Genomic DNA, 24,961 nt, shown 5'->3' with positions numbered 1-24,961 from the left:
CTGTAGTGAATAAGAGTTCAAAGTTCATACCATTCGCAACCAAAGCGCACAATGATGTTGGCTTCGTTCTGTAGTTATTATCTGAACCATTCTGACATAGGACCGTCGTCCTACATCCCCGGAACAGGAAGTTCTATTGTCATCAAGGGCTTATATAGGAAGGGAGAGGAGTGCGTGTTTGAAAAGTTTTATAGCCCATGTCCCTTCACAAGGCGGGCCACTGGTTGAGCAGCCCTATCTTATGAAAACCCAAATCTCACATTTTAGAAGCTAAAATCACATTTCATCCCATCACAAATCATTTCATATTCAAACATTTAAATTGAACAACAATTCCATGTGAATCCCATAACTCTGATGTATAGACGTTCTACTGTAGAGTTTATGTCATCTGATCATTGATGAGAATGTCTCAGATGACAACCGAACTGACATCGTATTCATTAAGTACCACCGCATATGTTAAATTGTTCGGATTACCAGAACATAGTTCACCCCCCACACACACATTCTGATGTTTCCAGAATCTCTATGTTAACCAAGGGTTTTGCAAATGTAACCTCAGTAGGGTAGAGAGAGGAAAAAGGGGGAAGAGGTATTTATGACTTTCATAAACCTACCCCCCAGGCCAACGTCATGACACGACATTACAGTGGTAAGCTTGGTTACCAACAATGACGAGACGGCCTACAGGGAGGAGGTGAGGGCCCTCGGAGTGTGGTGTCAGGAAAATAACCTCACACTCAACGTCAACAAAACAAAGGAGATGATCGTGGACTTCAGGAAACAGCAGAGGGAGCACCCCCCTATCCAATTGCCGGGACAATAGTGGAGAAGGTGGAAAGTTTACACATCACGGACAAACTGAAATGGTCCACCCACACAGATATGGTCCACCCACACAGATAGCGTGGTGAAGAAGGCGCAACAGTGCCTCTTTAACCTCGGGAGGCTGAAGAAATTTGGCTTGTCACCGAAAACACTCACAAACTTTTACAGATGCACAATTGAGAGCATCCTGTCTGTCTGTATCACCAAACGACCTGCCCTCCAGGACACCTACAGCACCTGATGTCACAGGAAGGCCAAAAAGATCATCAAGGACAACAACCACCCGAGCCACTGCCTGTTCACCCCGCTATCATCCAGAAGACGAGGTCAGTACAGGTGCATCAAAGCTGGGACCGAGAGACTGAAAAACAGCTCCTATTTCAAGGCCATCACACTGTTAAACAGCCTTCACTAACATTGAATGGCTTCTGCCAACATACTGACTCAATTCTCTAGCCACTTTAATAATTAAAAATTGGATGTAATAAATGTATCACTAGTCACTTTAAACAATGCCACTTTATATAATGTTTACATACCCTACATTACTCATCTCATATGTATATACTGTACTCTATACCATCTACTGTATCTTGCCTATGCCGTTCGGCCATCGCTCATCCATATATTTATATGTACATATTTTTTATTCATTCCTTTACACTTGTGTGTATAAGGTAGTTGTTGTGAAATTGTTAGATTACTTGTTAGATATTACTGCATGGTCGAAACTAGAAGCACAAGCATTTCGCTACACTCGCATTAACATCTGCTAACCATGTGTATGTGACCAATAACATTTTATTTTTTTGAGGAATGGGCCAAAATTCACCCAACTTATTGTGGGAAGCTTGTGGAAGGCTACCCAAAACGTTTGACCCAAGTTATACAATTTAAAGGCAATGCTATCAAATACTAATTGAGTGTATGTAAACTTCTGACCCACTGGGAATGTGACAAAAGAAATAAAAGCTGAAATAAATAATTCTCTCTACTATTATTCTGACATTTCCCATTCTTAAAATACAGTGATGATCCTAACTGACCTATGACAGGGAATTTCTACTAGGATTAAATGTCAGGAATTGTGAAAAACTGAGTTTAAATGTATTTGGCGAAGGTGTATGTAAACTTCTGACTTCAACTGTATATATTTAGGGCTTCACTGCTACGTATGATTCAAATTGCCCAAAAAAGGTGTTGTTCTTAAAGCAGACGCCTCTTAAAATATTTACAATGTACAATAACAGAATAACATACTTTTCAGTCTGTTAAAGCCCGAATGGGGCTCTTTTTTTATATCAATATCAAATCATTTCTGGGTAACAATTAAGAATCTTAATGTAGATTGCCATTAGGTTGCAATTAAAAAATTGTTTTTTCACACTTCTACAGTGTTAGTTTTATCAGCTGTTGTACAGTATGATGTGAAACACAGGCAAAACAGAATTTTTACTGTGCTTGGCCTTTAAACAAAGCAAAACAATCGAATTAAGACAAATTTGCCTATTTTGTCATGTGGCCAAATTTGACTTCAAAGGTGGCTAAAACATATAAGACAAGCATATTGCGTCTTTTCTTTTGATTCCCCTTCCTGTCCTATGAAAAGATGACTCAGTCTGGACCTGATAGGGTCATCTTTGTGGCTGTACCTATAAAGCATCTGGCATTATATAAAGGTCGTCCTCCTCAATGTCAGCAGGCAGCAGGCACCAGGCTACACGGCGGGTCTTTGCTGTAAATTGCGTCATCGGATGAATCACATTGCAGGTATACATCCTCGGGTTCCATAGGTGACCTGTAGAGATGGGTAGACAGGTGAGCCAACATCAGAATGTGCTTTCCCTGCACAGTTGCACCACAACAAACATGGCATATGTGTGCTCACTTTCACGTGGTCAACATTCCTCAATTTTGTTAAAAGTCCAGTGTTGAGTCATTGATACACAGCAGGATTAATACATGAAATCTAGAAAATGAAGAGTTTGCGAAAGGCAAATGAATCCTAATCAACTTCCATTTACACTCATTTCAATACAAAATCAACCCAAACGAATCATCATGTAGCCTACCTGACCTGTTTATGTTTCTGTCTGTCTTGTTGGAGTCAGTGATGTTCTCGTAGATAGAGCTATGATCAGCAGGTGGTGGTCTGACCATGGCTGTGTATTGGGAACCCTCAGACTGACGTGTTTTGACCTCTGTGCTCTTCAGTTGATTTAACTGTGACATGCTCCTCAATTTACTGTGCTGGGTGAATACCAGTGCAATCACTATTCCCAGCACTATGAAGAACAGAGGCAGACCCACAGAAGAACTAAGAGAGATTGGGTCTAAGCATTCTGTGGTAGAGTTTCCAGGGAGACAAGTCCTATTAGACATCATTACCTGTAAATTACAAAATTGATGATTGGATGACAGTTTGGGGAGTTGAAATGAAGGGTAGCCTACTATACAGTGGTGTAAAGTACTTATTAAGTAGTACTTTAAAGTATTTTCACTTAAGTCGTTTTTTGGGGTGTCTGTACTTTTAGTTCACTACATTCCGAAAGAAAATAATATACTTTTTACTCCATACATTTTCCCTAACCCCCAAAAGCACATGTTACATTTTGACAGGAAAATTATCCAATTCACACACTTCACACAAGAGAACATCCCTGCTCATCCCTACTGCCTCTGATCTGGCGGAATCACTAAGCACAAATGCTTTGTTTGTAAATTATGTCTGAGCTTTGGAGTGTGCCCCTGGCTCCGTCAATAAAAAAGCAAGAAAATTGTGTCATCCAGTTTAAGGAATTTGAAATTATTTATACTTTTACTTTTTCAATACTTTAAGTACATTTGAGCAATTCCATTTACTTTTGATACTTAAGTATATTTAAAACCAAATACTTTTAGACTTTTACTCAAGTAGTATTTTACTGGGTGACTTTCACTTTTACTTAGGTAATTTTCTATTAAGGTATCTTTACTTTTACTAAATTTTGACAACTGAGTACTTTTTCCACCACTGCTACTATACATAGAAAGTCTGGTATTTAAGGCATTCAATGAATTGTGTCATATTAATGATAACTACCAAACTAACTAAACCCAGGTCATCATTGTAAAATAATCTCAATAACGTATGAGCTAAATAAAGGATTTATTAAATTGAAATCAATAAAAATGAATTCATGAAAAATAAATGAACACAATGCATGTCCTAATAACATTTTCCAGTTTCCAGGCTTGTTTGAATAGGAGAGCAACCATGAGATACAAAAGATCAGTAGGTCAGAACCAATAAAAACGTGTCTTACCAGGCCAGGGAGAGAACAGCAGTGTGGTCAACTTGGTCTATGAGTAAGAGACAATGAAGATGTTGGCGCAACTTTAAAGTTCCATTATTTCCATAGTAAAATAGTGGAACTTGGCAAATAAGTAATCGCTTAAAGGGGCAATCAGCAGTTGCAACAACCATTTTTGGACATATACATTTTATTTAACTTTATTTAACTAGGCAAGTCAGTTAAGAACAAATTCTTATTTTCAATGACAGCCTGGGTTAACTGCCTTGTTCAGGGGCAGAACGACAGATTTGTACCTTGTCAGCTTGGGGATTTGAACTTGCAACCTTTTGGTTACTAGCCCAACACTCTAACCACTAGGTTACCCTGTCGCCCCATAAATGAATTATATGTACCCATTGATTCTTGAAGAATATTACTTATAAATTCCTCATGAGCTTAGTCCAAACGTGGTACCATATCAGAAGCCAAAATAAGCTTGCTTTACTCCAATTTTTGTAAACAAAGTAAATGTAGACACATATTGTATAGCATAATAAACACAGTTAAAACTGTCATTTTGATATCATGGGATGGTCAGTCCTTGCATCCATAGCTCTGCCTTTGAATTTGAGTGGTTACATTTTTCCAGCCCCATCCCCCCATGTTATCCAAAAATGGTAGTGGGCTGTTTCAACTGCTGTTTGCTGCTTTAAGATTGTCATTTTAAGACAGTCGTGAAGAGTGCACGGCAAAACCTATTCCCCCTCAGGAGACTAAAAAGATTTGGCATGGGTCCTCAGATCCTCAAATGTTTCTACAGCTGCACCATCAAGAGCATCCTGACGGGTTGCATCACTGCCTAGTATGGCAACTGCTCTGCCTCTGACGGCAAGGCACTACAGAGGGTAGTGAGTATGGCCCATTACATCACCGGGGCCAAGCTTCCTGCCATCCAGGACCTCTACACCAGGCTTTGTCAGATGAAGGCCCTAAACATTTTCAAAGATTCCAATCACCCTAGTCATAGACTGTTCTCTCTGCTACCGCACGGCAAGCGGTACCAGAGGTCCAAGTCTAGGTCCAAGAGACTTCTAAACAGCTTCTACTCCCTAGCCATAAGACTCCTGAACATCTAATCAAATGGCTACCCAAACTATTTGAAGTGCCCCTCCCCCTCTTCTATACTGCTGCAACTCTCTGTTATTATCTATGCATAGTCACTTTAATAACGCTACCTACATGTACATATTACCTCGACACCGGTGCCCCCGCACATTGACTCTGTACCGGCGCCCCCTGTATATGGCCTCGCTATTGTTATTTTACTGCTGCTCTTTAATTATTTGTTACTTTTTTGTAGGTATTTTCTTAAAACTGCATTGTTGGCTTGTAAGTAAGCGTTTCATGGTAAGGTTACCTGTTGTATTCGGCGCATGTGACAAATAAAATTGGATTTAATTGTATTTGAAGATTGACAATGAGGCATTTACAGTCAATCTAGAAAATATATCACACTGCAATGAAGAGACAAGTTTGGGACTTTATTTTTTTATGTAGATTTCTCCATTAGTCTGTACGTCACCTTGAAGGGAGTACTCTATATTATTGTTGTATTGTTCACTATTCAAACAACAATTGTTTTAAAGTATAGTTTAATTCACTCATATGAACTAATAAGCAGTGAGATTGTGTGCAATTATGTTTTATGAATCATTGCTATCCAGGAATGCTTATTGAAGTGTGACAACCCAGAACACATTTGACAATAGTTTATTGTCCATAGCCTACACAATTAGATGTCATTTCCACCGGGAAATTATTTCTGCTAACTGATATTCTAGCTGTTATGCCTACTTCCATTTCATGTGACACATCTTCATTTCTCTTTTGGAAGGCTACCACATTTTAATAGATTCAAGAAATGTCTGGCAGGTTCTTCAAATGAACCTACTTTCACTGAGTGTACAAATTAGGAACAGCTGCTCTTTCCATAACATAGACTAACCAGGTGAAAGCTATGACCCCTTATTGATGTCACTTCATCTATCTACTTCAATCAGTGCAGATGAAGGGGAGGAGACAGGTTAAAGAATATATATATATTAGGAAGGAGTTCTTAATGTTTTGTACACTCAGTGTATACAGTGTATTGGCAGAGAGATTACAGTATATACAGTGGATTTTGAAAAATGTTGTTTATCACAAACAGAAAAAATGTATTTCTGAGGGAAGTGAAGTGAAATCTCCATTTTAGTATTTATATACATGCACATTATCTGCTGATATGGTCAAATGGTACTGGAGAAGCCTTGCAAGGGAAAGACTGTCACAGCAGTTTTCAGAAGCACATTTCTGGTAAGGCTGCGTGAAATGCAAATACAGTATCTTAGCAGGTGTCTGTCATATACAACACCCGAAATGACAGAAATATCAATCTGGAAGACCAGATTGGTCTCTCGCAAGATTTCTAACAATAGTATCACACCCTGATCTGTTTCAACTGTCTTTGTGCTTGTCTCCACCCCCCTCCAGGTGTTGCCCACCTTCCTCATTATCCCCAGTATTTATACCTGCATTCTCTGTTTTTCTGTTGCCAGTTTGTCTCGTCAGGTCTTACCAGTGTGTTTGCGCGGCGCCCTGCGGTCTCAAGTTAGGTTTCCCTGGTTCTGACCATGCTGCATGCCCTGACCCAGAGTATGCCTGCTGTTCTGTACCTGCCTGACTCTGACCCGTTTTATGATCCTCTGCCTGTCCTGAGCCTGCCTGCTGTTCTGTACCTTATTGACTCTGCCCTGGATTACGGACCTCTGCCTGCCTTTGACCTGACTTTGGCCCGCCCCCTGTTTGGGTAAAAAAAACATCTGTGACTCTAGCTGTCTGCATCTGGGTCTTATTCTGAGTTCTGATAAATAGAAGAGGAAAAAAGAAACCTGCACAATACTCTTGATAGTTTCACTGCTCTTTAATAAGCTTTACATATCGATATGTTTTCGCTTTATCATTATGGGGTATTGTGTGTAGATTGAGTTTTTTTTATTAATACATTTTAGAATAAGGCTGTAAAGTAACAATGTGTAAAAAGTCCAGGGGTGCGAATACTTTCCTAAGGCACTGAATGTACAGGGAAGCATGCTGTCTCATGCTTTGGAAATGCTTGCCATTTCTGTGTTTATGTAACCAGATAAATGTATCTGAGGAGCAGAATACAGGAATCTACTAAGACATGACATTCTCTCCATTTTAGCTAGCCTTTTCACTGAGGCTCAACTCCAAGGTTTTTTCCAGGGTTTAGTTTGCAATAATAGCATAATCCCACACACCCAGTGCCCTGGAATACAATTTCAATGGTTTCCTTGGTTACTTTACAGCCAATTTATTTCCACTACTCTGAATGGTGGGTGAAACGGCATATGTTTTCATTGTGCTTGGACTGTGCCTGTCGCTCAAAACCTCATCTTTGGCCTTAGTGTCTGTCAAAAAAAATACCTTTTTGATAGTGTTAGTACTTTCAGCATATTAGTAGTTAATTGTGATTTACAGTGGTTTATGCGTTTAATTCCAAGTGAGATTTATATTGCCAGTAAGCGCTCTCCTTTTGAGTGGAGACATCTGGCCAGGGGCTAGTTATTAAAGACACTAGGCCTACAATAATTGGAAAGGAACGGACACACACAACCACTTCCATAGGCTCTAGCCTTCATCAGAGGAAAATAAGGGGAACAGGATCGAGTATTGTTATGCCTTGTAGGCTAAGTGGCTACAAAAGGCAAGCAAACAAGAAGAACCCGACAAACACGTTCTTTGGAGCATCTTATTTTTGTTATCCGCATACGTCTGACAAGTGGACCGTTGGTAAACATGTTCAGACAAGCAACAATGAGGGTCAAATGTATAACTTAATATCACTTTTTGGTATTTCACCCATCCCTGGTGAAGAAGGTGGGGAATGCAGGCGTTCCAGATGTGCGCGTAACCTACGCCCACGCGCAAGGACGTGTGCATGCAACGTCATTGAAGGGAAAGCGGAGCAGAAGAGCGAAACATGGCGACATCAAACAATCCGCGGAAATTTAGCGAGAAAATCGCTTTACATAATCAGAAGCAGGCAGAGGAGACCGCAGCATTCGAGGAAGTGATGAAAGATTTGAGTATTACCCGAGCAGCGAGGGTAAGCTTGTCTTTTTTAAAATTGTTTTTACCCATTTGCTGTTATTGCTGGTGAGCTGTCAAATTCAGTAATATTCGCGGCGGGCACGTAGCTTGGCCAGGGAGGTAAACAATAACAAACAGCCCCCTACGTGCCAGCTAATATTCTTGGCATGAATGGCAACCAGCAGTCTTATCGTATTCGTGTAGTTATTCTCAAATGGAGAGGTATCCCGACTCAAGTCCCTCCGTCTTCAAAAGTTGCACAATATAGCTCCAGTGCAAGGCAATAGCCAACTAATGTGGGGCGTGCATGCGTGTTTGACAGCCACATCAAATAGAACGTTCGTTGGTTTTTCTGATCGCACTCTAGGCGAGGAAGAAGCTTCAGATTAACAGCAATTTCTATGTATAGAAGCATTTTGGAGAGCAGTATGTTCAGTTTAAAGATCACCAAAGACACACAGGCTAATAACCAGGTGGGAAAAGCAGTCGTGCTGTGAAACTGGGCAGACAAGTACAGTAATATGATTGACAGTGGCATATCAAAGATGAGGACAAACCCGCATAGATTATGTTGACGACAAAAACCGCATGCCGCAGGCCTCTAATGCCAGCAACATATTGCGCTCTAGATCAATGTCATTTCAGTGCTTTTGGCAGTACATTTTCTACAAAATGTATACGAAATAACATTGGTGCATTTGAGAAACGTTGCCAGCAGAACCAGCGCATTTGAAATAGTTTCAAATGGGCGGGTTCTGAGATACTGTAGCAACATTGGCATCGCTCACTGACTGGTTAAATTACTGCATCCTTATTTGGATGGTACTATCCATTGAATACATTGGACAATCATCAGTGTAGTTTTTGGTTTTAATTCACAGAAAATAACACATTTTCTATTGATTTCAGTTGATTAATTCAGTGTTGAGGTGACATCTGTTATTTTTCCTGAAGTGGGTGATTTATTGTGTTATAGGCTGGAACCTTTGGAAGTCAAACCTGGGTGCAATTTCAACAAACACATTTGGGAAGAGTAGGTTTCACTATTTTGAGGACATGCTCTGGAACTTTGGGGTGGATGTGTCCATGTGTAGTTCAGACACGCATTTATTAGCAGAATTACTGTTACCGCAGTCAGCCATGAAATCCCTAGTTTGAAAGCGATTGTTTTTCTGGAAACGGTGCACCATTTCCCCTACATTTTCCCTCACATGGGACAGCCCCCTAGCAATTCCAGTTCTAGCCAATGAGTTTTAGCCCCTCAGCTAGCAAGATGCACACAGCGAGCGAGAGGGCTACTAGCTAAAAAGTATACAAAAGTACTGGAGAATCTCTTTTAAAATATTGCTTTTGGCCCTATAGTATAGTGATGGGGGACGAAGTCGATACAGCTACATATCGGGATATTATTTTGGACAATATATTGTACCGTATCATTTTGGCAATAACGCCAAAACGCAATTTTTGTGCTAGTGGCCTGTAAACCTGCACTTTTTTACAACATTTTTGTTTCCATGACTGATAAAAAAAACTCTTGACACTCTGCAGCATACGTATGGCGATCAATATAGGTTTGGAACATCGAATCGCAATAAAAATAACAGTATCCAATCGCAATAAATATACAATCGTGAGAATCGTAATACATATCGTATTGACACCTAAAGTATCGTGATAATATCGTATCATGAGGTCCCAGGCAATTCCCAGCCCTAGTTATAGTATGAGGCTATAAACATAATACTTACTTTGTAACATATAGTATGCATTCATTAATAGGAAGGGCAAGTCTAATACTCAGTATTTGATAATAACTGTTGACAGTGCAGTAGGCAGCGAGCCTACATGTTCACTCAAGTAGGCACATTTACCCTAATGACTAGATTCATATGTGGTTGGATTTGTGAAACACTGATCCCAAAATGCATGTAATCTTCTGTCAACAAAATAACAAGATGTATACGAACTTGACTCACTATTGGGAGATTACTGAAGTTCAAAACACTCTGGAGAAATAGGCTTTAGAGATTGTTATTAAATGATTTCCCTGCTTTAATCAATAGTGCGTGTTCGTGACAGACATGAACAGTTTGGGTACTGTCTGCGTATAGGATTAAACAACTTTGATTACCAGCTTTTCTAAACAAAATATCAAAATTACTGTCTCGTGATATTACTCAGTATCTCTAGTACATAAGAGACATTTCTGAAATGTAAACTCAGCGAAAAAAAAGAAATGTCCCTTTTTCAGGACCCTGTCTTTTCAACAAAAATCCTTAAATCCAAATAACGTTGCAGATATTCATTATAAAGGGTTTTAACACTGTTTCCCATGCTTGTTCAATGAACCATAAACGATTAATGAACATGCACCTGTGGAACAGTCATTAAGATACTAACAGTTTACAGACGATAGGCAATTAAGGTCACAGTTATGAAACCTTAGGTCACTAAAGAGGCCTTTTTACTGACTCTGAAAAACACCAAAAGAAAGATGCCCAGGGTCCTTGCTCATCTGCGTGAACGTGCCTTAGGCATGCTGCAAGGAGGCATGGGGACTGCTAATGTGGCCAGGGCAATAAATTGCAATGTCCGTACAGTGAGATGCCTAAGACAGCGCTACAGGGAGACAGGACGGACAGCTGATCGTCCTTGCAGTGGCAGACCACATGTAACAACACCTGCACCAGATCGGTACATCCGAACATCACACCTGCGGGACAGGTACAGGATGGCAACAACAACTGCCCGAGTTACACCAGGAACGCACAATCCCTCCATCAGTGCTCAGACCGTCCGTAATAGGCTGAGAGAGGCAGGACTGAGGGCCTGTAGGCCTGTTGTAAGGAAGGTCCTCCCACGACATCACTGGCAACAATGTCGCCTATGGGCACAAACCCACCGTCGCTGGACCAGACAGGACTGGCAAAAAGTGCTCTTCACTGACGAGTTGCGGTTTTGTCTCACCTGGGATGATGGTCGGATTTGCGTTTATCGTCGAAGGAATGAGCGTTACACCGAGGTCTGTACTCTGGAGCGGGATCGACGTGGAGGGTCAGTCATGGTCTGTGGCAGTATGTCACAACATCATCGGACTGAGGTTGTTGTCATTGCAGGCAATCTCAACGCTGTGCGTTACAGGGAAAACACCCTCCTCCCTCATGTGCTACTCTTCCTGCAGGCTCATCCTGACATGACCCTCCAGCATGACAATGCCACCAGCCATACTGCTCGTTCTGTGCGTGACTTCCTGCAAGACAGGCATGTCAGTGTTCTGCCATGGCCAGCGAAGAGCCCGGATCTCAATCCCATTGAGCATGTCTGGGACCTGTTGGATCGGAGGGTGGGGGCTAGGGCCATTCCCCCCCCCCGGAAATATCCGGGAACTTGCAGGTGCCTTGGTGGAAGAGTGGGGTAACATCTCACAGCAAGAACGGGCAAATCTGGTGCAGTCCATGAGGAGGAGATGCACTGCATTTCGCTACACTCGCATTATCTGCTAACTGTGTATGTGACCAATAAAATGTGATTTTGATTTGAGATCAACTATTTGCATACTCATAGCAGGTGAACTGTTGAACCTATAAGGGTGTGACCTTGAGTTTTTTGTAAGGCTGGAAAGACATTCATATAGGTGATAGTTATCCCAGCTAGGCCTATATGTGGTGCCATTCAATGTCCAAGATGAGGCGGTGTAGCAAGAATGTAAATAAAGAAAACATCATTTAATCATGGGTGATCTGTAATTGCTGAAAAATGTATTTTCTCTATGATGTTTATTAGGTAAATTGAGGTTACAGGTAAATGTCATTTTCACACAACAATAGGTGATTGCTTAGGCCAGACAAGTCTTATCCCCTTGGTTCTAACTGAGATTGATTCTATAGATTACAAATCACTCCATTCATGTTAAACAAGGAATTTTTTTTTTTTTTTCATCAGTCAGAATTTTTGTGCTCTCTGTCACCCTCATTTTGATTTTGAATTATTGTTGAATATTTCATACCGAACATTATCTGATGCCATGTTTGCTCTTTGTTTTGTTTTGTCACTCCTTATACAGTTACAGTTACAGAAGACCCAGTATTTACAGCTGGGACAAAACCGTGGGCAGTACTATGGCGGATCATTGCCAAATGTCAATCAGATTGGAAATGGCACCATTGACATGCCTTTTCAGGTAATGTGTGTTTGTCGGACTCAAAGTATTCATACCCCATGACGTATTCCACAATTTGTTGTGTTATAGCCTGAATTCAAAATGGATTACATGTTTCTTCTCTCACCTACACAATACCCCATATAAATGTTAGCAAATGTATTTAAAATGAATTAAAGAAATATGTAATTTACATAAGTATTCACACCCCTAAGTCAATACTTTGTAGAAGCACCTTTGACAGTGATTACAGCTGTGAGTATTTGTAACTCGGCCACTCAAGAACATTCACTGTCTTCTTTGTAAGCAGCTCCAGTGTAGAGTTGGCCTCGTGTTGCAGGTTATTGTTCTGCTGAAAGGTGAATTAGTCTCCCATTGTCTGGTGGAAAGCAGACTGAACCAGAATTTCCTGAAGGATTTAGCCTGTGCTTAGCTCCATTCCGTTTATTTTTTATCCTGAAAAACAGTCCTTAACGATTACAAGCATACCCATAACATGATGCAGCCAATATGCTTGAAAATATGGAGATTGGTACTCTGTTATATTGGATTTGTCCCAAAAATAACACTTTGTATTCATGACAAAAAAGGGAATTGCTTTGCAACACTTTATTTCAGTATTACTTTAGTGCCTCTTTGCAAACATATTCTGTACATGCTTCCTTCTTTTCAATTAGTCAATTAGGTTACTATTGTGGAGTAACTAAATAGTTGTCGATCCATTCTCAGTTCTCCTATCACAGCTATTAAACTGTAACTGTTTTAAAGTCACCATTGGCCTCATGGTGAAATTCCTCATGGTTTCCTTCCTCTCTGGAAACTGAGTAGGGAAGGATGCCTGTATCTTCGTAGTGACTGGGTGTATTGATACACCATCCAAATTGTAATTAATAACTTCACCATGCTCAAAGGGATATTCAATGTCTGCTTTAAAAAAAAAAGTTTTTACTTATCTACCAATAGGTGCCCTTCTTTGCGAGGCATTGGAAAACCTCCCTGGTCTTTGTGGTTGTATCTGTTTTGAAATTCACTGCTTGACTGTCTGACCTTACAGATAATTGTATGTGTGGGTTACAGAGCTGAGGTAGTCATTCAAAAATCATGTTAAACACTATTGCACAAAGAGTCCATGCAACTTATTATGTGACTTGTTAAGTACATTTTTACTCCTTAACTTATTTAGGCTTGCCATAAAGTGTTTGAATATTGGAAAGGCTTTTCATTTTTTATTAATTTGTTAACTTAGAATAACAATTCCACTTTGACATTATGTGGTATTGTGTGTAGGCCAGTGACAAAAAAAGACAATCAGGTCAAGGTATATGAATACTTTTTGAAGTCGCTGTATGTGTCTTACCCGAAATGGAAATTTGTTTACTCTTTTGTTGACATGTATTTTTCTGTGGAGCTTGTAACTGGTTTTCTTTGTGCGGTGTCTGCAGACTCCCTTTCAAGGTTCAGGTGACACTAGCAGGACAACACGGCATCATGGATTGGTTGACAGAGTTTACCGGGACAGAAACCGCATCACGTCCCCACATGGAAGGCCCCTCGACAAACATGGACGCCAAATATCTTTTACTGTCGGTGTATGCTACTGTATAGTTAACTTTTAATTTTTTACGGTCTGCTATGCAACGGATATTTGACTATGAATGACATGGTAATTACATAGTAATTTTACAGTAACAATTAGCCTTTTCGTTAAAGCAAGCACCACTATTTAACATCTTTAACCATTGTACTTCAAAAGCATATGCTGTACTTTATGGCATAATGGTGTTTTACATCCATTAACATCAGTTGTGAAATGCTACAGATTTGTGTTGCCCTTAACCAGGGGTATCACATTGATAGCTGTCCATATGGTTCAGTGTATCTGTCACCCCCACCTGACACCAGTTGGAGGAGGTAAGATAACCCGACTATGTGACGTCGAACTGTTGGGATTTCGTTGTGAAACGCTCCCTTGACTTTCCACAACTGATAGTTGGTCACCTCCCTTAAGTGGTGTATGGCTCTTTCCCTGTGCTATAGGACTAACTCGGACTCTGCGTTGCATCAGAGCACTTTGAACCCACAGGACATTTTCGTGGGAGGCTCACAGGACATGCAGCCGAAACGAGGTGTGTTGGATTTGAACTTGGTACTTCAAGTTTTATAAACTTTACATTATTAGTTCATCATTACACATTAATTATTTTTGGACAGAACCGGTTAGCGAAATGTCTTGGTCCTACAATGATCCCATGAGAGGAATGAATAGCCATTGTAGGGTACAATGCTCTGTTTCCAGTTGGTAGGCTTAATAATGATTTTTGAGTCCAGCCCTGAATTATTAGCCAAGTTGTTATGAGGGAGGTGGTATTCAATGTATTGACAATGAAATGTATTGTAATGGCTTTGCTGACTACTCTTTTGAACTGTTGAATAGTGTCTAGTGTACCTGATAAAAGGTTTTAGACTGTCTTCGAAGGCTATAGACATTACTCATGGGACGAATAGGAACATTGAGTGGTTCTCAATGTTACATGCTAATGGTGTCTTTTAAAATGTATTTAACCTTTTAACTAGGCAAGTCAGATAAAAACAAATTCTTCTTTACAATGACGGCCTAGGAACAGTGGGTTAACTGCCTTGTTCGGGGGCAGAATGACAGATTTTTACCTTGTCAGCTCGGGGATTTGATCTAGCAACCTTTCGGTTACTGGCCCAACGCTCTAACCAGTAGGCTACCTGCCGTTTTCGGGAATCGCCAGCGCAGCCCCAAAATATTTCAGGTATCTCAGATTGTTCTCGCATTTCTCACAGAAACTTTGTTGGGAGGAAAGATGTTTGACATGCTTTTTTCATTTGTATTAGAAACCATTGTTGAGAAAATGATGATTAAAGTGGCCATTGTTATATGACATGGGAACCGTACACGATACAGACAACATATTGGTGTCATTGTACTCCTTGTAGTGTGCGCAAAAATATGGAGTATGTCTTGACATTCATTTTTGACATTTAATTTATTCAACAAACAAATATGAATGTCAAAAGTAGCTTTTTAAAAATGTTGTTCATTTTAAGATGTTTGGAACAATATACTATACAAGTACATCACATTTCCAGAGTAGGCTCTCCTAACAGTGAATGGGGAAACGGATTCAAAAGGAATATGCTGGTGATTTGACGAATGTGCAATCCTAATGGTCTGTGATTGGTTAAAGGTGCTACACCAGCGGTCTCCAACGTGTTCTACTGCAAACTGTCATGAATACATCTCAGAAGTATCAGACACCGCAAGCTCCCAGATATTATCTAACCAATGCAGCATTGACATTATCCCATCGCTGGTTAGCCACTATTGGCTTAAAAAGCCAAACCTAATACAATAAAGCTGCCAATTGATTTCCAGCAATATTGCCCCTTTCTGTCTGTGGTGGGCGTTTGTCTATCAGTCCATGTGTAGCCAGTTGATGTGATAACAGTCTTGTGGGTTGACGGAAATACTTTCCCCAAAACATACTCAATTAAATGTTAACTGCAAAGTAGGCTTACCTGGCAGAAGTATGTGATAAGTAAGTACAGTTGAAGTCGGAAGTTTACATACTTTTCCCCCCTCACTGTAAGTGTATTTGATCCCCTGCTGATTTTGTATGTTTGCCCACTGACAAAGAAATGATCAGTCTATAATTTTAATGGTAGGTTTATTTGAATAGGGAGAGACAGAATAACAACAACAAAATCCAGAAAAATGCATGTTAAAAATGTTATAAATAGATTTGCATTTTAATGAGGGAAATAAGTATTTGACCCCCTCTCAATCAGAAAGATTTCTGGCTCCCGGGTGTCTTTTATACAGGTAACGAGCTGAGATTAGGAGCACACACTTAAAGGGAGTGCTCCTAATCTCAGTTTGTTACCTGTATAGAAGACACCTGTCCACAGAAGCAATCGATCAATCAGATTCCAAACTCTCCACCATGGCCAAGACCAAAGAGCTCTCCAAGGATGTCAGCGACAAGATTGTAGACCTACACAAGGCTGAAATGGGCTACAAGACCATCGCCAAGCAGCTTGGTGAGAAGGTGACAACAGTCGATGCGATTATTCGCAAATGGATGAAACACAAAAGAACTGTCAATCTCCCTCAGCCTGGGGCTCCATGCAAGATCTCACCTTGTGCAGTTGCAATGATCATGAGAACAGTGAGGAATCAGCCCAGAACTACATGGGAGGATTTTGTCAATGATCTCAAGGCAGCTATGATCTATAGACCATAGTCACCAAGAAAACAATTGGTAACACACACTACGCCGTGAAGGACTGAAATCCTGCAGCGCCCGCAAGGTGGAGGGAGCTGAAGGTTCGAGTTGCCAAACGTCAGTGACTTGGTGAAGATCTGCAAAGAGGAGTGGGACAAAATCCCTCCTGAGATGTATGCAAACCTGGTGGCCAACTACAAGAAATGTCTGACCTTTGTGATTGCCAACAAGGGTTTTGCCACCAAGTACTAAGTCATGTTTTGCAGAAGGGTCAAATACTTATTTCCCTCATTAAAATGCAAATCAATTTATAACAATTTTGACATGCGCTTTTCTGGATTTTGTTGTTATTCTGTCTCTCACTGTTCAAATAAACCTACCATTTAAAATTATAGACTGATCATTTCTTTGTCAGTGGGCAAACTTACAAAATCAGCAGGGGATCAAATACTTTTTTCCCTCACTGTAGGTTAGAGTCATTAAAACTCGTTTTTCAACCACTCCACAAATTTCTTCTTAACAAACTATAGTTTTGGCAAGTTGGTTAGGACATCTTATTTGTGCATGACACAAGTCATTTCTCCAACAATTGTTTACGGACAGATTATTTCACTGTATCACAAAGAAGTTTACATACACTGAGTTGACTGTTCATTTAAACATTTTTGGAAAATTCCAGAAAATGATGTAATGGCGTTAGAAGCTTCTGATAGGCTAAGTTACATACTTTTAGTCAATTGGAGGTGTACCTGTGGATATATTTCAAGGCCTACCTTCAAACTCAGTGCCTCTTTGCTTGACATCATGGGAAAATAAAAAGAAATCAGCCAAGACCTCAGAATTATTTTTTTGTAGACCACAAGTCTGGTTCATCATTGGGAGCAATTTCCAAATGCCTGAAGGTACCACGTTCATCTGTACAAATAATAGTACGCAAGTATAAACACCATGGGACCACGCAGCCGGCATACCGCTCAGGAAAAAGACTTGTTCTATCTCCTAGAGATGAACGTACTTTTGTGCAAAAAAAGTGCAATTCAATCCCAGAACAACAGCAAAGGCCCTTTTGAAGATTCTGGAGGAAACCGATACAAAAGCATATATCCACAGTAAAACGAGTCCTATATATCGACATAACCTGAAAGGCCGCTCAGCAAGGAAGAAGCCACTGCTCCAAAACCACCATTAAAAAAGCCAGATTACGGTTTGCAACTGCACATGGGGACAAAGATCTGACTTTTTGGAGAACTATCCTCTGGTCTGATGAAACAAAAATAGAACTGTTTGACCATAATGACCATTGTTATGTTTGGAGGAAAAAGGGGGAGGCTTGCAAGCCAAACGACACCATCCCGACCGTGAAGCACGCGGGTGGCAGCATCATGTTGAGGATATGTGGATATATTGAAGCAACATCTCAAGACATCAGTCAGGATGTTAAGGCTTGGTCGCAAATGGGTCTTCCAAATGGACAATAATCCCAAGGATACTTCCAAAGTAAGTTTGTGGCAAAATGGCTTAAGGACAACAAAGTCAAGGTATTGGAGTGGCCATCACAAAGCCCTGACCTCAAGCCTATAGAATTTTTGGGGGGCAGAACTGAAAAAGCGTGTGTGAGCAAGGAGGCCTACAAACCTGACTCAGTTACACCAGCTCTGTCAGGAGGAATGGGCCAAAATTCACCCAACTTATTGTGGGAAGTTTGTATAAGGCTACCCGAAATGTTTGACCCAAGTTACACAATTTAAAGGCAATGCTACCAAATACTAATTGAGTGTATGTAAACGTCTGACCCACTGGGAATGTGATGAAAGAAAGAAATGCTGAAAGAAATAATTCTCGCTAATATTATTCTGACATTTCACATTCTTAAAATAAAGTGGGAATCCTAACTGACCTAAAACAGGGAATTTTTACTAAGATTAAATTTCAGGAATTGTGATACACCTTAAACTGAGTTTTTAAATGTATTTGGCTATCTAAACTTCAACTGTATATAATTTGTATCTATTTCTTGTCATTTGCCAACTTTGCCATGACATGAGCAGCAGCAGTACAGAACCATCACTAGACCGGCACACTAGATGCGCAATTTAAAGGGCCAGATGCGCAATTAAAGAGGAATTACACTAAAATAGATGTTATTTTCTTCCAGACTGAAGCATTGACATTGGCTCAGAACATCCAATTTCGTTGTTTCTCGGTGAACAATTGTCATTTTGAGAGTGAAAATTCTATTTTTAAGAATTTAATTTATATAAAAACCTCAGATTTTATAGGGCCCCCTTAAAGTTATTTGTCATTATACCTGGTAGTATAATTAATAGAGAATGGTGCACTACTTTCTCTTGAAGACAAAGGCCCCGGGAAAGAGTTGCAGAGGGAAGGAGAAGAGACGTGCCTATTTGATAGCAATAAAATGCTTGCGACATGTTTCTTTTTGAAAAGTGTTTCTCATGCTAGAAAAGGTTGAAGACCCCTTTGCTACACAAAAGAAATGTGCATTGTGATTTCAGAAAATGTCCATTATATATCTGCAGTAATAGTGGAATGATAGTGTTGTAAAAATGTGAAAGCTGTTCTGATTTTGTGGTTGTTATCGAGTGTAAACAGCTCTGTCGTTTCCTGGTTGCTAAACATTTCAGTTTATGTGAGAAAACAAGCTCTGAATAGTGTAGGGAATCATTGTACCATCCTAAATCGTTGTGAAATATCTTTTCAATAAACAAAAATATAGTTTTTACAGCTGTTTGAAGCTGGTGGACCAAAATCACTATATTACGAGTATATTGTTACAAACCATGTCTTAAGGCCATGCACCACAGGCTGAAATTACATTTTTGGAGACTTGTTGGTATTTTGTTCAGTTTTTGGGGGGGGGTTTGCAAAAAGTTAAACTAAAGATGCAGTGTAGTGATGCCTCTAGCACTGATATGCAGTGCATTAGACCACTGCGCCACTCGGGAGCCCCTTGGGAGTATGTATGGATAATAATGTATTTACTGTTTTATTCACATTTTTAAGTACTGGTGACATCATGCATTCTGGTTCTTGCATAGATTGTAATGGACACATGATGTGTGTAACAGTTTCTTGAGGGTTGTACTGAATATGATGAGCTAATGCTAAGCTATTTGCCAGCTGTGGGTGACGTCATGTTTGTTGATGTCATACAATGCATTCTAGTTGTCACGTAAGCGTCTGTCAGACCAAAGATGTTATAACAAGGGATAGTTCACTCGACTGACTTATGGTGCTTTCAAGACAACTGGGAGCTCTGAAAAATATGAGGTAAAATCACGACATCAGTGATCTTCAGGTTGGAAAGTCGGAGCTCTAGAGAGATGCCCGAGTTGGATGACCGTTCAAAACTACTTTTCCCAGTTGGAGCTTGTCTTTTTTTGGAGTTCCCAGTGTTGTCTTTAACGCGGCATCAGATTGTAACTATGGTACTTCAGGGTTGCCAGCTCAGACCTGCTTTCCAGTGGTTTTATTTTTATTTGGCATATACATTTCTCCTTTACCCAAGGGCTAAAATAGAAGTCAGTTCTATTTGTGATGCAGATCGCAGTGCAAGTCCTGCCTCTCCCATCTCCACATTGGTTTATAGAAGCAGGTACCCACGTGCCATCTCCTCATTGGTTATACCCACGTGGGTGACTGAAAGACACACAAGGTCGGTGGCAGTAATGCACCTAATTTATGAAAGTCGCAATATAAAGTCCAGAGAACAAAAGGCCAGGAAAGGAGGAGAGATGACTAGAAACAATTTAGTTGACTGTTTTATGTGTGGATTAATTGTTGGAGTAGAAGGACCTTGTTCATTTCAGGTAAAATAACAACTCAATGTTTATATCCCAGGACAAATTATCTAGCAACAGCAAGCTAGCTAAATAGGACAAATTAGCTAGCAAGTGCAAAGTAGCTAGCTAAATTGCCATACATGTTTAATGCTTTTCGACCTGTCCCCAAATTAATGTAATTGGTTCAGAGTTTGTTTTGATATTTTAACCTGCGTGTCGTGATCGCATTTGGTGTGGGGGGACAAAATACATTTATGCACAATGGCGCACGCGTGCAGACGGTTTGGGTTCCATGTTACAAGTCATATGCTCCGGTTCTTGTATGCACTGTAACACGTACATCGAAGATTTGTAATATGCTGAAAAGTGGGCAAAGTAAGTTAAAAAAAATGTTTTTTACTTTGTTTATTTGCATGTTATAGTGATTGGCATTCAGGAATTAGGAGTTTTTACTTTTCAAACATAAACAAACATGGTTGCCATCATAAAGAATTTAGCTGCTGTTTGCTTAACTGACACTCATCTCTTTTCTAAACAATATTACATCTCTCCTTGTGGTCACCAGAGATGTGGTACATTGTAAACAAATCTAGCTGTTAGGTCGCTAAATTGTGTTTTTTGGGGGGGTCAGCGCAACCTGTGATTTAGACTAGTTTATGGAATGAGTTTGGCTGTGGATGTGTTCCGTGTGCTGTTTGGATGATGACGTTCGCATTTTAGATTTTACAATAAAAGGTGAAATTGAGGAATAAAGTCGTGAAGACCTTTTATTTCCCATCAGAACAAAACATTGTTTACATGCTTTTCAGACAACAATGCTGTTTTAGATACGTTTGTTGCATCATACATTCTGTTGCTACTGTTCCAATCACATATTTGCATAACAAGGGCCTAAAATGGCCACTTTCATCATGTATTTCTAAAAAATGGTTTGATACAAATGTTAAAAGCATGTCAAACATCCTTTATCCCAATGAAGTTTGCTATGTGAGAATTGCCAAAACAATCTGAGATACCTAAAATATTTTCGGGCTATGCTGGAGTTTCAATATACAGTGGGGCAAAAAAGTATTTAGTCAGCCACCAATTGCAAGTTCTCCCACTTAAAAAGGTGAGAGAGGCCTGTCATTTTCATCATAGGTACACTTCAACTATGACAGACAAAATTAGAAAAAAAATCCAGAAAATCACATTGTAGGATTTTTTGTGAATTTATTTGCAAATTATGGTGGAAAATAAGTATTTGGTCAATAACAAAAGTTTATCTCAATACTTTGTTATATACCCTTTGTTGGCAATGACAGAGATCAAATGTTTTCTGTAAGTCTTCACAAGGTTTTCACACACTGTTGCTGGTATTTTGGCCCATTCCTCCATGCAGATCTCCTCTAGAGCAGTGATGTTTTGGGGCTGTTGCTGGGCAACACGGACTTTCAACTCCGTCCAAAGATTTTCTATGGGGTTGAGATCTGGAGACTGGCTAGGCCACTCCAGGACCTGAAATGCTTCTTACGAAGCCACTCCTTCGTTGCCCGGCAGTGTGTTTGGGATCATTGTGGCTGGGTCTTTCAGCATGACGTTTCATCTTCAATGCCCTTGCTGATGGAAGGAGGTTCACTCAGAATCTCACGATACATGGCCCCATTTATTCTTTCCTTTACACGGATCAGTCGTCCTGGTCCCTTTGCAGAAAAACAGCCCCAAAGCATGATGTTTCCACCCCCATGCTTCACAGTAGTTATGGTGTTCTTTGGATGCAACTCAGCATTCTTTGTCCTCCAAACACGACGAGTTGAGTTTTTAACAAAAAGTTATATATTGGTTTCATCTGACCATATGACATTCTCCCAATCTTCTTCTGGATCATCCAAATGCTCTCTAGCAAACTTCAGACTGGCCTGGACATGTACTGGCTTAAGCAGGGGGACACGTCTGGCACTGCAGGATTTGAGTCCATGGCGGCGTAGTGTGTTACTGATGGTAGGCTTTTTTTACTTTGGTCCCAGCTCTCTGCAGGTCATTCACTAGGTCCCCCTGTGTGGTTCTGGGATTTTTGCTCACCGTTCTTGTGATCATTTTGACCCCACGGGGTGAGATCTTGCGTGGAGCCCCAGATCGAGGGAGATTATCAGTGGTCTTGTATGTCTTCCATTTCCTAATAATTGCTCCCACAGTTGATTTCTTCAAACCAAGCTGCTTACCTATTGCAGATTCAGTCTTCCCAGCCCGGTGCAGGTCTACAATTTTGTTTCTGGTGTCCTTTGACAGCTCTTTGGTCTTGGCCATAGTGGAGTTTGGAGTGTGACTGTTTGAGGTTGTGGACAGGTGTCTTTTATACTGATAACAAGTTCAAACAGGTGCCATTAATACAGGTAACGAGTGGAGGACAGAGGAGCCTCTTAAAGATATTGTTACAGGTCTGTGAGAGCCAGAAATCTTGCTTGTTTGTAGGTGACCAACTACTTACCTAACACCATAATTTGCAAATAAATGATTTAAAAATCCTACAATGTGATTTTCTGGATTTTTTTCTTCTCATTTTGTCTGTCATAGTTGAAGTGTACCTATGATGAAAATTACAGGCCTCATCTTTTTAAGTGGGAGAACTTGCACAATTGGTGGCTGACTAAATACTTTTTTGCCCCACTGTATACAGTACCAGTCAAACGTTTGGACACCACCTCATTCAAGGGTTTTACTTTATTTTTACTATTTTCTACATTGTAGAATAATCGTTTTGAGGTCTTCACTATGAAATAACACATATGGAATCATGTATTAACCAAAAGTGTTAAACAAATGAAAACATGTTTCAGATTCTTCAAAGTAGGCATCGTTTGTTTTGATGACAGGTTTGCACACTCTTGGTATTCTCTCAAACAGCTTCATTAGCCAGTCACCTGGAATGCATTTCAATTAACAGGTGTGCCTTGTTAAAAGTACATTTGTGGAATTTCTTTCCTTAATGCGTTTGAGCCAATCAGTTGTGTTGACAGCTTTGCACACTCTTGGCATTCTCTCAACCAGCTTCACCTGGAATGCTTTTCCAACAGTCTTGAAGGCGTTCCCACATTTGCTGAGCACTTGTTGGCTGCTTTTCCTTCACTCTGTGGTCCAGCTCATCCCAAACTATCTCATTTTGGTGTAGGCAGGTTATCTGATGCAGCACTACATCACTCTCCTTCTTGGTCAAATAGCCCTTACACAGCCTGAAGGTGTGTGGGGTCATTGTCCTGTTGAAAAACAAATGATAGTCCCACTAAGTGCAAACTTGATGTGATTGCGTATTGCTGCTGTGGTAGCCATGCTGGTTAAGTGTGCTTTTTGAAGTTTGAAATAAATCACTGGCAAAGCACCATCACACCTCCTCCATGCTTCACGGTGGGAACCACACATGCGGAGATCATCCGTTCACCTACTCTGCGTCTCACAAAGACACAGCGGTTGGAACCAAAAATCTAAAATTTGGACTCATCAGACCAAAAGGACAGATTTCCACCAGTCGTCTAATGTCCATTGCTCGTGTTTCTTGGCACAAGCAAGTCTCTTCTTCTTATAAGTGTCCTTTTTAGTAAGGGTTTCTTTGCAGCAATACGACCATGAAGGCCTGATTCACGCAGTCTCCTCTGAACAATTGATGTTGAGATGTGTCTGTTGAACTCTGAAGCATTTATTTGGGCTGCAATTTCTGAGGCTTGTAACTCTAATGAAATTATCCTTCCTAAACTCTCCTTCCTGACTCACATTAAGCATCTCCTATCCAAAATTAAATCTAGAATCGGCTTCCTATTTCGCAACAAAGCATCCTTCACTCAGGCTGCCAAACATACCCTTGTAAAACTGACTATCATACCGATCCTTGACTATGGCAATATCATTTACAAAATAGACTCCTACACTCTACTCAGCAAACTGGATGTAGTCTATCAGAGTGCCATCAGTTTTGTCATCAAAGCTCCATATACTACCCACAACTGCGACCTGTATGCTCTCATTGGCTGGCCCTCACTTCATATTCGTCGCCAAACCCACTGGCTCCAGGTCATCTATAAGTCTTTGCTAGGTAAAGGCCCGCCTTATCTCAGCTCACTGGTCACCGGAGCAGCACACGCTCCTGCAGGTATATTTCACTGGTCACCCCCAAAGGCAACTCCTACTTTGGTCCGCCTTTCCTTCCAGTTCTCTGCTGCCAATGACTGGAACAAATTACAAAAATGACTGAAGCTGGAGACTCATATCTCCCTCACTATCTTTAAGCATCAGCTGTCAGAGCAGCTTATAGATCATTGCACCTGTACATAGCCCATCTGTAAATAGCACACCCAACTACCACATCCCCATATTATTTATTGTCTTGCTCCTTTGCACCCCAGTATCTCTACTTGCACATTCATCTTCTGCTCATCTATCACTCCAGTGTTTTTAATTGCTAAATTGTAATTGTTTCGCCACTATGGCCTATTTATTGCCTTAGCTCCCTAATCTTAC

General features: G+C 40.4%; 1 protein-coding gene across 2 annotated transcripts in view; it reads left to right on the top strand.

The window, feature by feature from the left end:
* The first annotated feature begins 7,834 nt into the window (after positions 1–7,834).
* crtc1a (CREB regulated transcription coactivator 1a) overlaps positions 7,835–24,961 on the top strand; it is a 46,231-nt gene continuing 29,104 nt past the window's right edge. Inside the window, exons 1-5 of one of the 2 annotated variants that reach the window (XM_024435305.2) lie at positions 7,835–8,274; positions 12,322–12,438; positions 13,860–13,988; positions 14,267–14,328; positions 14,455–14,543. In XM_024435305.2, the coding sequence (XP_024291073.1) occupies positions 8,149–8,274; positions 12,322–12,438; positions 13,860–13,988; positions 14,267–14,328; positions 14,455–14,543 (523 nt within the window). In that variant the 5' untranslated portion in view covers positions 7,835–8,148. The remainder of the gene's footprint in view (positions 8,275–12,321; positions 12,439–13,859; positions 13,989–14,266; positions 14,329–14,454; positions 14,544–24,961) is intronic. The other variant, XM_024435306.2, reaches the window with a different exon arrangement.

The sequence above is a fragment of the Oncorhynchus tshawytscha genome, linkage group LG10 (genome assembly GCF_018296145.1).
Source record: "Oncorhynchus tshawytscha isolate Ot180627B linkage group LG10, Otsh_v2.0, whole genome shotgun sequence".
Taxonomy (NCBI): Eukaryota; Metazoa; Chordata; class Actinopteri; order Salmoniformes; family Salmonidae; genus Oncorhynchus; species Oncorhynchus tshawytscha.
The sequence above is the reverse complement of the archived record's forward strand: the minus strand, read 5'-3'. Positions and strand labels throughout refer to the sequence as shown.